The following is a 16,261-nucleotide window of genomic DNA, read 5'->3' on the forward strand; positions in this document are numbered from 1 at the left end:
CTCACAACTATCTTTTTACTAAAATATGATTGGATGATCATATCAGTGTAATGATACAATGTATTGTAGGCTTAATGTGATGATACAATGTATTGTAGGCTCCCTCAAAACATTATGATGAACTATTTGGTTAGTTTTTAATGTCATTTGTTTAATTTTTAGGGAAATGATAACCAATGTTGTCGGGACACTGGTTAAGGGATCAAATATAACATGTAATTGCATTGATTAGTATGACCCATTATTATTCAATTTAATTTTTTTTGGTGTCATTTGTTTTAATGCAATATTTTTTTAAACAATCTCTAATATTTTAAATTCCTTCACTTTTGATCTTTGTTAGAATTTGACCAAATAAAAATATTGATGTTCTATGTTGAGTTAACAAAATATGTGCTTATTAGACATTTTTAAATGTTGTGGTTTTGTTTTTAATTTTGTCTAATTTTTTAGTAAATTAATCACCAAAAAATCTTCAACTCCTTCAATAAACCCATAAAATTACTGACAACTCACTCAATCTCTCAATTTAAAGTTCCTTTTTATTAGACATATTTCTGAATCTCAAATTTCTTTTTCATCTTCTTTATTTTTCTAGTTTTTTTTTTCTCTTCTCATGAAAGAAAAGAACATAAATCTCACTCTATTAAAATACAATCATATCGTCTTTTAGACCATGTTTTGTCTTCGTTTGACCTTATTTGACTATGTCACATAATTACAGACGCAGAGATTCGCACACTTGAGAGAGATGTTAATAATTTGGTTAGAAAGATATGAAATATGTAGGAATGCAAATAGATGAAATAATAGTTATGGTTTTCAATTTTGCTCAAAAAAAAGTTATGGATTTCAATTAAAGAAGATTTAAGTCAAAGGTTCCGGGTTCGATCCATGAAAACTAACATTATCCTCTTCCCTAAAACAACTTACTAACAATTTTGCCTATCCAAAAAGAAGGAAAAAAACATCATAAAGATGAAATGAATGAGTTGAACAATTTTTTCTCTCTAAATCGGTAGTTATGTACTAATTAATAATTTTAAAGTTTGTTTAGAAATTTTAATTTTAGTAGAAAAATTAATTTTTGGAAAAAAATGACGAAAATAAACATGGAAGTAATATCAGTAATATATTTTAAAATAAATGGAAATGAGATGTAGAATAATCTGATTATATTGTAGGGAATACAGTTTGCTGATTTTCTTTATGTATATCTTTTTGTTTAGAATTTCATTATGTATATAATAAATTAATCATTGTACCCAACAAAAATTAAACAAATAAAAATGCATTAAATGTGACGGGGAATATGAAGATGTCACATTCACTTTCTATTTGAAGCAAGACAAAAGTTTAATATAATAGCATGCATCGGTTCCAGTTCTAGTTTTTGTTCGTTAAGTGTCAACGTTGTAGTAAAATATTTGAGTTTAAAATTCATATCAAGTTGTAAAATGACTATTAGTGCATAACGCGTAACATAAAAATGGCAATTAATGACATTGTTATTAATAATAGTAATTTCTCATTCTTCAAATGATTTACTATACAAAATTAGAGTTTTAATTGTCTCTAAGCTAAATTTATCAACAATAAAAAAAATTGTCTCTAGGCTAATCATCCATATTAAAGAAATAAAATCAATTTTTGATCGTCAATTTTATGATCTAATAAAATTTATCAACAATAATATCAGTTTTGATTATATTTACAAATGTACTGTAGTTTGACTTGATGTGTGTAAAAAAAATTCAATTTTGAATCAATTTAAATGTAGATTTGAAATTGTTTATTTTATTTTACGCATGTATTCGACAACAGAGATGCCACCAACATTATTTTTGTTTCAGTGGAATTGGATTTGGTTCTCTTAAGCAAGGTTTGAACCTTGTGAATGAAAAAAAAGAGTGATTCAAGGCTTCACTAAATGTGGTTACGTTATTTCTTTTGATTACTATTATTTCAAGACATTAACTTCATTGGCATCCATTCTTGCAGTTGTCTTTTTCAGCTTATAAGTTGTCACTTAGTAAACAATAAAGTCCAGATTATGGAAGACATCACAACAAACAATTTTTAGAGCATTTTTTTAGAGGATGGTTAGAGCACTGATGTATTTGTTTACAATATTTCACTTGGACAAAAGGAGGCTTACCATTAGCATCAATGACACAAAAATACGAAAAGTTTCTACATTATCTTTAGTGGACTGAAAAGTCAAAGTTTAACATAGATTGGTAACAAACTACAAAATCAAGGTGTGCAAAAACTTGCTTTGCCGTTATACATAAATTGAAATATAAAACAGAACTAACTATACGGTACAATTTCATTAACTTAATAATTTATTTCTCAATAATAACTAATGATAATTACTATACATATTTATAACCTTGTATCATCTTCTCATACAACTTTTATTCTTCCTATCTTTTAGGAAATGCTTCAAGGAGTATATTTGGTTTATCACATGTATCCAACTTTTTTACACAAAAAATAAATCACTAAACTATATAAGTGAATGCAACAAAGACATAAACCACAATATCTAGTGCATCAATTTCATGTAATTCAAAAACAATTAAAGGAACACTTGAGAGAAATGATATTTTATATAATAAACCTAAATAAAAATGAAGTCAAAATAAAATAGTGGTTATAAGTTAAAATGGAAATGAAGTGGAGATAATAGAGAAATGAAGAATATGGCCAGTTCCGACTTAAATCAAAGGAAGGAAATGAAGTTGAGATAATAGAGAAATGAAGAACATGGTCGGTTCCGACTTAAATCAAAGGAAGACAATAGTCAAATGAAATAAGAGAATTAGGTAAAAAAAAAATTACAATGTAACAATGAGAAGAAAAAAAATAGAATTTTAGAGAAAACTTTCAATAATATGAATTGTGAATTGAAAGTGTGTTGTGAAAAGTGTGAGAGCAAAACAAATATTTATAGCCAACGACATCATAATCAAAATAATCATATTTTAATGTTCATCAATTCGTAGATCTCAACTTAGAAACAAAATCACAAAAATTCAAACCCATGATTTTCTGTTATTGATTATATTTATTTAAATGTGTAATAAAAATAAATTGCAAACTTTACAAATATGAAATTTATTGCTTTTTATTTTATTTTATAGATCCGAAATTTGTTATTCTAATTTATTACATCATGTGAAAAATGAAAAAACAATCTGAGTAGTGGAAACTATTTAAAATTTCACATGAGTAAATTAGTCAAAGAAAAACATGTTAGCAAACAAAAAGTGTACCATTGAGTATTAGATTGTATTCTTATCAAAGGATTTTTTTCTTCCAAATATACAAATGTTATAATATATTTTTTTCTTTAAATACTTTGAAAACCATTCCTTATAGAGAAAAAAAAAACGTTTAGCTTTGATAAAAAAAAGTTATTAAAAAAAAGTAATATGTGCTCATTCCGTAACCCATATAATTTGGTTGTTACATTGCGTCATGTTCACAAAATTATATATTAGTAACATCCAAATTATATATTACGTCGAAAATATATACGCTCATGAAAAATGAAAAATAAATGTATAAAGGATGATAACCATGTTTTTGCCATATTTTATTCATAATGTGTATAACATTAAAAGCAAGTTTTAAAAAAATAGACATGTATATGCGTTACCAAAAAAGATATGCCTGCGTTACCAAATTGAAATGTGATTGCCGATTAGTCTTTTTTTATTGCAATCATTTTTATTGCCTTTTTTTTTTAAGTTTTTTTATTGCCTGTTAACTATTACCAATTATCATGCACATGTGGAGTACTTTACTATTGCAATCCTCTGACAAAATTAATTATTTTTAATTAACCATTCTGATTCCTTAATATATGGTGCTACAACTTCCTATTATAAAGAATAAAGAACACGTTAATATCTTGATTCCCTGACAACATTAATTCTTATTCTATTGCACCAATACGTAGAGTTTGTTCAAAAAACAGAAATAACTATAGCCTAATTTTTTTTTTTGAAGAACTGTGGCCTAATTTTGATCACTCAATGTCGACATTTCTCCTAAACAGTATGATTGAAATACTTTTTTTCGGGCATCATATTTGTTGTCCATTTTTCAGTAAATAAAAAAAATATGGTACTACTAATTGCTACTCATTTGTCGGGTTTGGTTTACTACGTTAAAACAATTTTTCTTATCTATGTAGGATGTTATTTTCATAAATTAAAAAAATCACAAAGAAAATACAATAATTAAGTTATTTTTGAGTAATTAAAGAAAGTATCAGCCAACTAATATTTAAAATTAATTGGTCATACAGAGTCGACATTAGAGTCAAATAAGAAAAAATAACTTTTTAGTTTGGTTGAATATGTAAAAGTAGTCTAACATTTTTTGGTTTTAATCTTTATAAAAATTTAAATTACAGTGCCAATATAATAATGTTCGTTTGAACAATTACATCTTTAAATAAATGTAATCAAAATCAACATTATTTAGGCAGTTTGTATGATGTGAATGGACACATATTTGTTGATGAAGTAATAAATGCTAGAGTGGAAATTGAGATGCCACGTGTACTATCACTCATAGATGTATCCTTTTGTATTATATAAAGATTGTTTCAACGAAACTAAGTTAGCAATGATAATAACTGAATCCAACTTTGAACAAGCAATTCATGATTGAATTGTTATTAATTAATCAAAATTTAATACACAATCAAATTACAAAACAAAGCACAGTGTCAAACTAAGAAATAGAAGCAATCACAAAAATTAAACTATTTGATATATGTTGAATCAATTGAAGGAATGTTATGAATGATAAAAAAAGTGATTGAATAATCGAATTGATTTTCCAAAGTTTTTCTCAATCACTTAACATTTATCGATTCACCTAATCAATTAACATATATCAAATTATATTGTAAGAAATAAAGATAAATGAGAAGAATACACTAATCTATAGAGGTTCCCTCAAGGTCCCTTGAAATTGAAAGGATCCCAAGGTCCTCGAATCAAGATAGCATGCAATCCTTCAATATTCTTGTCCAACAAATCTTCTTTGCTTCGATTCCCTTCAAGCTTGATTGTTTGAGAAAAACCCCCACAATTATCTCTAGATCTTTGATGCTCCACAAAGATCCTTCAATGAAACCAATTATACAATTATCTTATAGCACCCTAGAAATCTAGATCTCCAATTACTACAAGTGTTCTTTGAAAAAGTTTTTAATTTGAAGAAGTTGTAGAAAAATAGAGAGAAAATGACTTAAGTGTATTGTTGCAAATTTATTCAATAGTTTAAGAATGAGTGGAGGAAAGTTTATATAGGTGAGAGAGATAGGAACAATCGAATCATAAGAGCTCTGATTCAAATCAATTAGTGTATATGATGAAATCTGATTTGATTTGAAGAATGATTCGATACAAATGAACTATGATTCGATTCATCAAATTTCAGGTGAAGATTGATTTGAAACATTAATAATTTAATTCTAATCACAATTACCAAAAGGAAATTTGATTCGATTCATTTGTTCCTTTGAAAGATTTGAATTGAATCTTCATAAAAATGACATTCTAGATGAAGATCGATTTGAAACATCAAGAATTCAATTCGAGTCACAATTCGCGAAGGGAATTTTGATTCGATTCATTTGTTCCTCTGTAAGATTTGAAATCAAACGTTCAAAAAATGACATTCTGAAAGAAATTTTTTACGAGTTGAACTACAAACACTATATATTAAAATTAATTTCTTTAACCATTAAGGAGATCACTAGTGATATATTGAAGATCTAGATCAGGACGGGGTGCCTTACAACACAAGCTAGGCTAGAACAAAAACATTATCTAATCAAGTTAAGAAATAAACATCATCAAAACATAATCAACCCAAGGAGCAAAACTAAAAAAAAAAAAAATATCATAAAAGATCATCTAAAAAATACAAAATGAATGAAGCCAAACTCATACAACTCTTATGCATCCATCGTCAAATTTAGAGAAAGATGAAGAAGGAAAAACTATTATTGAATTGTGTGCATGTTTTCAAACCTCTCTTAGAGAGTCTTATCTTTCTATGGTAAAAAGAATTCTTAGATACTTAATTGGTATTAGTGGTATTGGCCTTTGGTATAGCAAAATTTCACTTTTGGATCTTATAGCTTATTATAATGGTGACTGTGCTAGAGACAGAATTGAAAAGAAAAAAAAAATACAAGTGGGGCATGTCAAATTCCTAGAGAAATACTGATTAGATGGTTATGAAGAAATAAAAACACAATTCCACTATCAACTAATGAGGCACCGGATTTATTCAAGAGAGTCTTATATTTAGATATAAAAGTAGTATATACCAACTTTTAAGTTGAAGTAAGGTTAAATATAAGCAGTGCAAGCTTTTGAGTCTTATATTTATTAATATTGATGAAGTCGTTATAGATTTATAGAAAATAATAGTTTTCAAGCATTTGAAGTGAGTCTTAACACTAAAACTTGGGTCGTAATAAAATAGGAGGTAGAAATCCTCGGTATGGTCCTGATTTAAGGCATACAAAAATAATGTTAAACAATAAGGAAATAGTAATTTCATTGTCACTAGCTCGACTAAAACTTTATCTTGGTCAAATTCATTATCAAGTACCACTAAGGAATTGGTTCATGTACATGTTCCGGTACAACTAAGAGAGATGTATCAAAAATGAAATTATATACTTAATTAAAGATGAAAACAAGATGAAACGTGTCTAACTTGCGAGTGAGAGTTGAAGATCATATTATACCATTAGTCATATATACTATATAGATTAAATATGTTGAGTCTATTGTAGCAAATGACGAAAAAATTAAGAGAGAGCATTGATAATTTTATGTGATATAAATATAATAAATTATATTAGTTCAACTATTTTGTGATCACTTTTGGTACATCTCTTTCTCTCCCTCTTACATTTACATTGTGTTTGTGTTTTTATTTAATCTTTTCATTTTTCTTTCTTTATTGTTTTTGTCCCAAAAGAAGGACAAAGAAATAGTTGTCCCAAAAGTTATCTAACAATAGGTTGCAGGCAATGTGCGAAAAAAAGATAAATAACTTTATGTGGTTTTGACTTGTTTTTTATAATAAAAAATATGAAAAATGTTAATAAATGCTTTTAGACATCGTGTAAGGAGTTAAAAGATGAAATTTTTGCTTAAAAAATAACAGGTGTTTGATTTATGTATTTAAGACCCGGTTTTCTTTTTTGGATTCTTTAAAAGAGTTATACTACACTTTTCACACACAAACAAAAAAAATCTAAACCATACCATTATCCACTACTTTTGAAAATAAAAAAGTCAAACTAAAAAACAAATGCAATTTTTTATACACAGAAGGACAACTTAAACGTGATTGATCGTTTGAGGATAATCTACGTAGCGTGCAATGGACAACACTTTCAGATCATGCATATTTGGATATATCGTTGTTTGCTCAAACAAGAAGGGTGTGCTATTTCTAGTTAAAGAAACTCTGTCCAGTGGCGGAGCTAGAAAAAAAAGCTAGGGTGGGCCATTAAAATTAACCATACCTATAATTGAATTATTTAAATTTTTCGGGTGGGCCACTACATCACTTTGCGGGAATTTGAATCAACCGAAACCTAAAACCGACATAAAATTGTATAAAAGCTCGCAAAATAGACCTACAATTGAATTATTTAAATTTTTCGGGTGGACCACTACATCACTTTGCGGGAATTTGGATCCACCGAAACCTAAAACCGACATAAAATTGTATAAAAGCTCGCAAAATAGACCTATAATTGAATTATTTAAATTTTTCGGGTGGACCACTACATCACTTTGCGGGAATTTGGATCCACCGAAACCTAAAACCGACACAAAATTGTATAAAATCTCGCAAAATAGACCTATAATCGTTGATTTTTTAATTTTTGGGGGTGGGCCGTGGCCCACCTCAGCCCATGAAGGGCTCCGCCACTGACTCTTGTCAAAAGAAAAAATTCCCACATCAAAATTTATGGAAAGCACAAAATTTACATGGTACAATTCCAGCTCTTGTTGGTCTTCCCTACCTGTCATGTGCCGAGTACCATGTCTCTCAGGAAGAATAAAAAGGGAAAAAAATCAAATGAAATAAAGGAGTTTGCATCGCGTAAAGTCATACAAAGTACCTCTAAAAATTAACAAAATAAAATCTACCAATAAATTTACTTTCGATTATAACTCATCAATACTAAATAGATCTCATATAAATGAGGAGAAAGAGTGGCTCTATAGGAGCCAAAATCTTGTCAAGTGTCAATTTTTCTAACCATCTAATGAAAGTTGACTATAAACTCAATGCTTAATAGAAGAAGAATGCCACATTGGACATGGTTAACTCTTCTCCTTTAGCACACCACCTTAACTCAGTATCTGGAATGGCCATTGCTTAAGTAAATACCATGTCCTGAATCTGATATCTAAAATTTGAGAATTCTAACCCACTATATGACTTACCTACCGTGGTTTCAAACACTTGTTTAATAACCACAGTCTTGAATTGCAGGTCACAATTATAAATTTAAGTGTAATTTATTTTCCAAGAATTTTTTACAATATAAAAGTAGGAAAGAAATTTGGCAAATGTTAACATGTACCTCCAAGGCACATGTTAATGAATTCAATTTAATGTAGAAATATTCATTTTAAGACCCGAGCAATCAACTTTTTAAAATTAATAAAATGTTTTTATCAATGCAAAATCGTTACTTTTAGATTCTTAACAGGTTCACTCACGACACAAATTAGCAAGATCGAAATAAATTTTACACACCAAAACATTCAATCTACCACTAAAGAGAAAGAAATCAAGAGGGTGGTGGAGAGCAAGAGAGAAGATGAATTGTTGAATGAGTGTAGGATAATTAAAGATTGAAAAATGTTATACTTCGCACCAAAGAAGCTCACGAGGCTATCACGATAGTTTAAAGTAACTATGTGGGTCACCTCTTCTATTTTCCATCAACCCATGTATTGCTATAAAGAACCAAAACCAACGGCTGCCATACTCTGCGATTCCTTCGCCATTGATTTGAATTGAGATATCCAAATGTAAGAATTGATTTGAATTAATGCAACTGATCAACTTGAACTTAAAACTTTATTAGTGACCATTTGAACACAGCACAATGAACAATAAAAGCATATCAAAGTAAACGTTGAGGCAAAGAAACAATCAAACAAAACAAGTAGTATACTAGATTACTCTATCAGAATGAGCAGAGCATTCTCTTCTCCAATTCTTATTCACCATTGTTTCAAAGTCCTAATTTCCAACTAAACCCAGAACGATACAACATCCATAAAGGTAGTTTACAAAAGATAGCATGCTAAACTACTTTACAGTAAACTAAGCTATGACGTTAAATCTATCAACCTATAAAGAAAAAATATCTATGATATTACAGCAAAATCCATCAAACTCTTCTCACAAGATACTTGCAGCTCAAGCAACAATGAACTAAACTGAACATTACATTAATTGTCACCACTTATTCACCATTTCCGCAGCTCTTCTCCGAGCAAGCATCGTTGAAATTCTCGGACTCACGATCACCAGCGCCAATTCCCTCGGTCTCCAAGCATACAACACGCCGTCTCAAATCACCCAATTCCCTTTCCATGAGAAAAATTCTTTCCTTAAAGGATAGATTCTGTTCTTCAAGATGTGCGATTTGCAAATCTTGTTCATCAACTCTATTCTCTAAACTATGTTCATCACCTGAACTTGGATATATCATCTCAAACCTGCTCAAATCATTGTTCAATCTCTTCTCAACATCAAAAACCTCGCCACCATTGTTTTCACCGGCTTGGTCGGAGTTTTCTTTTTCCTGCCGGAGACGGATTAGGCCTTTCATAGTGCCATATCCGTCAACTCCCCACTTTTCCTTTGCCATCTCCACAACAACCTCCGTCGACGGCGAAAGCGACGGCGTTGTTAAGATCGCTGGAGTCACCGCATAGGGTGACACCAAGGAAGCTATGCCACCTGTCTTTTTCGCGCGGATTAAGAACGAAGTCGTGTTGCGCGGCGCGAACGGGGCGGAGGTACGACCACCGCCGTTGAACCTCCTCTTTGGATAGTTAAACCGGCGAACTTTACGAGATGAACCATTCGGGTTTCCGAACGGACGACCCGGACCCGATGCGTTCTGGTCCATGCGAGGTCTTTCGGGTTTGCTTCCGTTCCATTTTATCCGACCCGGATAATTCATTCGGCACGGCGGATGACCGTTGAACGTTGGCAGTTGGGAGAACACGGCCGGATATTCAGGCAAATAAGATGGATGGCGGTAGTTTTGAGGAGTCTGCTGTAAGATCTGAGACTGGACTATCATTTTTCATTCAAAAACACGAAAATTTCACAAGAGATTTAAATGAACAAGAAAAAAGATTGGAAAATTTAATAAAAGACTGAAAACAATAAATAAAATAAAAAGTAACTTTGGAGATTTATGAAACTGTGAGAGAGATAAAGAAGACAAAGGGTTTTTAATTTTGTTGGGAATAGTTTTGCTGGCTAGGAGTGAGAGAAAAATGGTGTTTGTGAATGAATATGAATATGTAACTGAAGTTGGTGAGTAAAGTGTGACAAGAAAGAATGAGAAGAGATCGAGGGTTGAAATTTGAGTTTGAATAAATTGTACGGTTGAGATTCAATTGTGTTGTCAATCGGGTTCATGACATGAATTTTGTGCAAACTGCAAAGGTGAAAATGGTTGAAGTTCCGTACAGTGACATGACTCGGTGGATGTTGTTTGTTACTTGTTACCACTTTGCTAAAGGATTTGTCTTCTTTTTTATCAAGGGACAAAACAGGAAAAAGGGTTTGTCCGTGGTTTTTGCTGACAACTGGGTTTGGATTATTTTTAATGATTTTAAATTAATAAATGTATTTTTTTAAAAGTTAAATACTTTCATTTTGACTGTATTGAATACACAAATGTCATAAAATCTTGTCATTTAATGTCTTTAAAAAGTGTTCTAGAATCACTCAATAGAATTTCTCAAGGATAATAGTCATTTTGGTCCTTGAAATTGTAATGAGTAGTCAAAATAGTCCTTCAATGTATCAAAACTTTAAAGTAGTCCCTGATTGTGCATTTTGTTAGGCAAAATAGTCCTTATGTAAAAATATTTCATTAATATTGTCAGATTAGTCCTCCAATATACTTACTTATTGTCATATTAGTCATTATAAGTACATGTTTATTGTCATTTTAATTCCTATATGAAAAGAGTTATTGTGAACATTGAGAGGTTATTTTAGTGTCAAAGACTATCTTAACTAACAGAATGCACAATCAGGGACTATTTTGAAATTTTGATACAATGAAGGATTAAAATGACTAATCATTACATATTCAGAGACTAAAGTGGCTATTACCCCAATTTCTTATTTGAAGAAAATTTGATGGCTACTTGTCTCACAAGATAAAATATCGGATGTATTTTGCTTATAGGATGTATATAGTTTAGACCTTTGGAAGCATTTGTTAAGGTTGAACCACTTTTTTTTAAAGTTAAATTATATCGTCCCACCAAATCATATCATGGTTCACCGCACCAAATTCATTTCATAAACTCTTATCTCTTTCATTATAATGTGTAATCTCTCTCTAAAAAAAATAGAATGCTATGGCTGAGAGACTATTTTGTATTTTTGCTCAAAAAAAAGACTATTTTGCATTTGAATTTGAAAATTATTTTCCTACTTATTTGGTCACTTTAAGAAACAAATTTCAGAATTGGATTCATTGTCGAAAATGTTTTACTTTCAGCTTTATATCAATGAAATTCTAGGTCTGAATAAAGGAGAGAGGAAAGAGATAGAGCTTATGGATCAGATTTGATATGATGAACCATGATAAGATTTGATGGCATAATCTAATATAATGGTAAAAAAAAATATTGATCCAAACTATATAGATGCTTTCTTATATAGATTTCATTAATTTACATCTCATATTCAATGTTTTGTCAAAAAATGAGAGAGAAAAAATCGTATTGAATGATTATTTAGTGATATATTTATTTTTGAGAGCATTGTTCTTTACATATATATAATGTTTTTGATAAAGTATTTGGTGATTCATAGCATATATTTGATAGTAGTTCCTAAGTCTTTTGTCAAAGTAAAAATAACCGCCATGGATGAAGGAAGAAAAAGCTCCAAATTGGAGGAAAAATGAAAATGATTCATTGTGATAGTTCATTACAAGTGATTATATACACATATGTGCCAGCTCATAGTAACTACTCTAACTAACTAAATGAAATGAAATTACAAGTGAAATTATGCGTAAATTCAAATGCATCTAATTAGTTAACTTGCGCGCCAAGCTATGTTATGTTTCCTTCATTTTCTTCATATGTTGATATTTTGTGTTGAGCTTGTCATCTTGCAATGTCTTAATGTTCTTGATTTCTTCATTGCTGCTTTTAATGTATGGCCTGCAATGTTTCAGTATGCTGGTATGCTTCAAGCCATACAATGACCTTTGTAGCTTGCACACCAAGTCAAGATGAGATAAATCAAGGCAAGGAGGAGACTTCATATACACTTCTTCATTAAGATCACCATGAAGAAAAACGATTTCATCCTTTATCTTTTTTTCACGTCATTTTCGTATTTTTGATCAATTTACATATGAATTTTCAAAATTGAAATATATGGTTTTATTTAAATATGAATTCTTAGTGTTCAAATATATGATCTTTAACTCGTGTTTTTATATGAATTTTAGATTTAAGGCTAAAAAGTTCATATGCAAACGAACCAAAAAGACAAAAATGACGTGAAAAATATATAAATGACAAAATTGTTATACAAAATTAATTAAGTTTAAGATACAACAAATATTGGTTTGCCAAATATACGTAATTCAAGTCTGACAAAAGACGAAGTACACTTATTTACCATTAGTCATACAGTTTAAGTATCTTGAGTATACCTGATTCAAGTGGGATGGCTGAAAATGGAGGGGAGCGTTGATTTTTTTATGTGATAAAAATATATTTTCCAAAGGGAAAATTTTATCATATTTTGAAACTAGATCAGCAATAATGTGGAATTTTTTTTTTTTAAGTAATTTGTGAAAAACTTATATAGTTTGATCTTGACAAATATGTGGTTTTGAGTTTTGACATATGTGTGAAGAAAAGATGTTAATTTTATAATAAAATTAGTGGTATATCATATGGTGGATGCTTCAATCGCTAGACAAAAGGATAGAACAAGAAAATAAAAGAACTTTGAGATTTTCTTAAGGATTTTAAGAAAAGGATATTATGATCAATAATTTGATTAAAAATATGATTTTGATAAGTATTATTTCGAAGTAGTCGATCTCACCTAATGGATAAAACTTGGTGTTATTGTATTTTATTTTTTAAAATTATAAACTGAACCAAAATGAGGGAAAACAACAATATCATTAAAGAAACCGTTTACTTACATTATCCATTACTTTTTAAAATAAAAAGACAAAACTAAAGAAATACTTACTACGTAGTACTAACAAAGGGGATTCTTGATACACACACAAGGGCACTAAATCGTGATTGGTCGTTAGAGGATAATTTAAGTAGCGTACAGTACAGGGGACAACTCTTATAATGCATAGTATTTTTTTATATTCCTTTTTTTTTAAAGAGCACAATTTTTTTTATATTCCTTGTTGTTTACATGGTACAGCAACAATTATGGAAAAATGTCCCACATAAACAATTATGGAAAGCACAGCAATAACTTTACATGGTACAGCAACATGTGCTCAGTACCATGTCATAGAAGAAGAAGAAAAAAGAAAAAGAAATCAAATCAAATGAAGAATAATTGTTAGCGAAAAAATTATCCATTTAGTACAAAAAAAGAAAAAACAGTAGATTTAGAGCATTAAAGACAATCAACTCCAAGTAATTGTTCAAATCAATATTACATATGCGCATAAATTATTTTAAGTTTTTTTTTTTTTTTGGTACAAAAATTATTTTAAGTTTTTAATGTTGATATCTAGTAACTACTTCCTCTAAAAAAAAAATCTAGTAACTACTTAATCTCTTTGACATTGTATTTCTAAATTATTCACTATATAGATATACCTATAAATTTAGTTTCAATTTTAACTCATCAATACCAATTAAACCTCGTATAAATAAGAAAAGAGAGTGGCTAAAGGAGCACACAATCTCATTTACTCATAAAGCTCAATGCATTATACAAGAACACCTAATAGAAGATGGTCCAATTGTTCTCTTTCGCACCACCTTACCTTAAGTTTGGAATTGTTGCTTATCCAACTAAATATGGAGTCACAAAATCTTAAGTTTGGGAATTCTTTCTTAGTGAGTTATCCATAGCGGTTCCAAACACTAACCATGGTTTTTTTTCCCTTAGTTTAACAGTTACAAACCTCTCTTAGGCTGGAATTTGATATATTGATTTATCAAGTTGTGGTAATCCATTCCACTAGATCCAACCCTGTTATCATCTATAGTTTTAAATTGTGACTACTACTATAGTTATAACTAGAAACAAACTTGTTGATGAATTAGATGAGAAAACAGACCAATAACAAACTTGATGTGTGGAGCAAGTGATAATCAGACAACCAAAACAAAGTGTATGGAACAATTATAAACACAAGTCAAAAGTAGAAAAACAGCAGGAGAGAAAGGAAGAGAGAACACAAAAGAATTTGTTGACCCAGTTCGGTCCAAATTGACCTAGTCTGGGGGAGAGAGCAACCCTTCGTTTCACTATATGATGAGTAACTTTACAAAAGAGACGTCAATAGGTTACAAGAATAAGTCTCCCGCCTAATTCTACCCAAAGCCCCAATCTCTTCCCGTGACCAAGAGACTCAATCCTAATAGTGTTTTCCAAGGTGAATCAACCCTCAAACCCTAGTGTTTGTTCCAAAGAGACAAACTCTACACAAACCCTAGTTTTGTTGTTGCCTTTCTAAACCCTTGTTTTCAGCCCCCTCTATCTCAAGGTTTACACTGATATAATGTCTATATTTATAGTAAAAACACCCCTCATAAATTGGAACCAAATCAGGCCCATAAAAATATGTTTTATTTTTATGCATCAGCGTAAAATCGTACTACGATTTTTCCAGAATCAGAAGTCCAAAACCTGGTCCAAAAATCGTACTACGATTTTCCACATCGTGCTACGATTTTGACAGCTTCAGCAAACTTCAATTTCTCCAATTTTGAGTCACTTTCACAACAAAACTAAAAGCCTCAAGAGGAAGAAAAAAAAAATAACACAAACCGCCAACAAGACATTTGAAGTGAGTGACCAAAATCAAAAAATTTAATGTCTGAGCCTAGAGTAAGACCATGTTAGTCATACCGTCCACAACTTGATGAAAAATGCTCTTCTCCCAACAAAAAATGTTCACTCTTAACCAAACTTCTCAAAATACCTCTGTGTGAGTTAACTCATGCTGGATATAACACCCGCTTGAGTTAACTCACGCATGTATTAAACATGAAAAAACTGTTGAAACAAAAATCTTTTTGATGAATGTTTTAATGATAACAAACATTTTGGAATAAACATTAAGTTTTATGAATTGTGATCTATTGATGTTTGCACTTGAGTCTTTTCACAGAAGTTGACAAGAAAGAAGTATCTGACAAGTGCATATATATATACTCATTGAAAGAATACCAAAACAGTAGTATCACAAGCTCAAAGAAGATATAAGAATATTGTTTGAATCAAATGAGTGTTGATTGAAGATTCAACAAGAAGATGAATTTTATGATCAATTGACTCATCCTCGTCACCACATGGTTTTCAACAAAGCCTTAAAGATTTGAGGAATAAAGGGTTAATATTTGAAAGGAATGATCTTCAAATAGCTTCTAAAAGAGTTTAAGGAAAAGGCACAAAAGTTTCATTCAAGAGAATGATTGAATGCACCTTCATGATTACATGCATGCCTAAACTAAAACATCTCAAAGATACTCAATGAAGAAGAAACATTGTGTACAATCACCAAGAGAAATTATGAGATAAATCACATCATCAACAAATTAATTCAAGGTTAATTAATTGAGAATATGTCGTCATCTCATATAGAAGAGAACATTATCAACTCCGATGAAAGAATGTTCACATGATGAGGATTCATATTACACTTGAAATTATTCTCATCATTTCATCAAAATGATTAGAATCAACT

General features: G+C 30.2%; 1 protein-coding gene across 1 annotated transcript; it reads right to left on the minus strand.

Annotated features, from left to right (window-relative positions):
- Window positions 1-9,136: 9,136 nt before the first annotated feature.
- On the minus strand, window positions 9,137-10,845 carry LOC146948689 (uncharacterized). The gene has a single exon (XM_085744879.1). It carries the CDS (start codon window positions 10,394-10,396, stop codon window positions 9,548-9,550), a length of 849 nt encoding a protein of 282 aa, XP_085601005.1. The 5' UTR covers window positions 10,397-10,845; the 3' UTR covers window positions 9,137-9,547.
- Between the last annotated feature and the right edge of the window lie 5,416 nt (window positions 10,846-16,261).

The sequence above is a fragment of the Medicago sativa genome, chromosome 2, assembly GCF_051527215.1.
Source record: "Medicago sativa cultivar Bolivia chromosome 2, Bolivia_mono, whole genome shotgun sequence".
Classification (NCBI taxonomy): domain Eukaryota; kingdom Viridiplantae; phylum Streptophyta; class Magnoliopsida; order Fabales; family Fabaceae; genus Medicago; species Medicago sativa.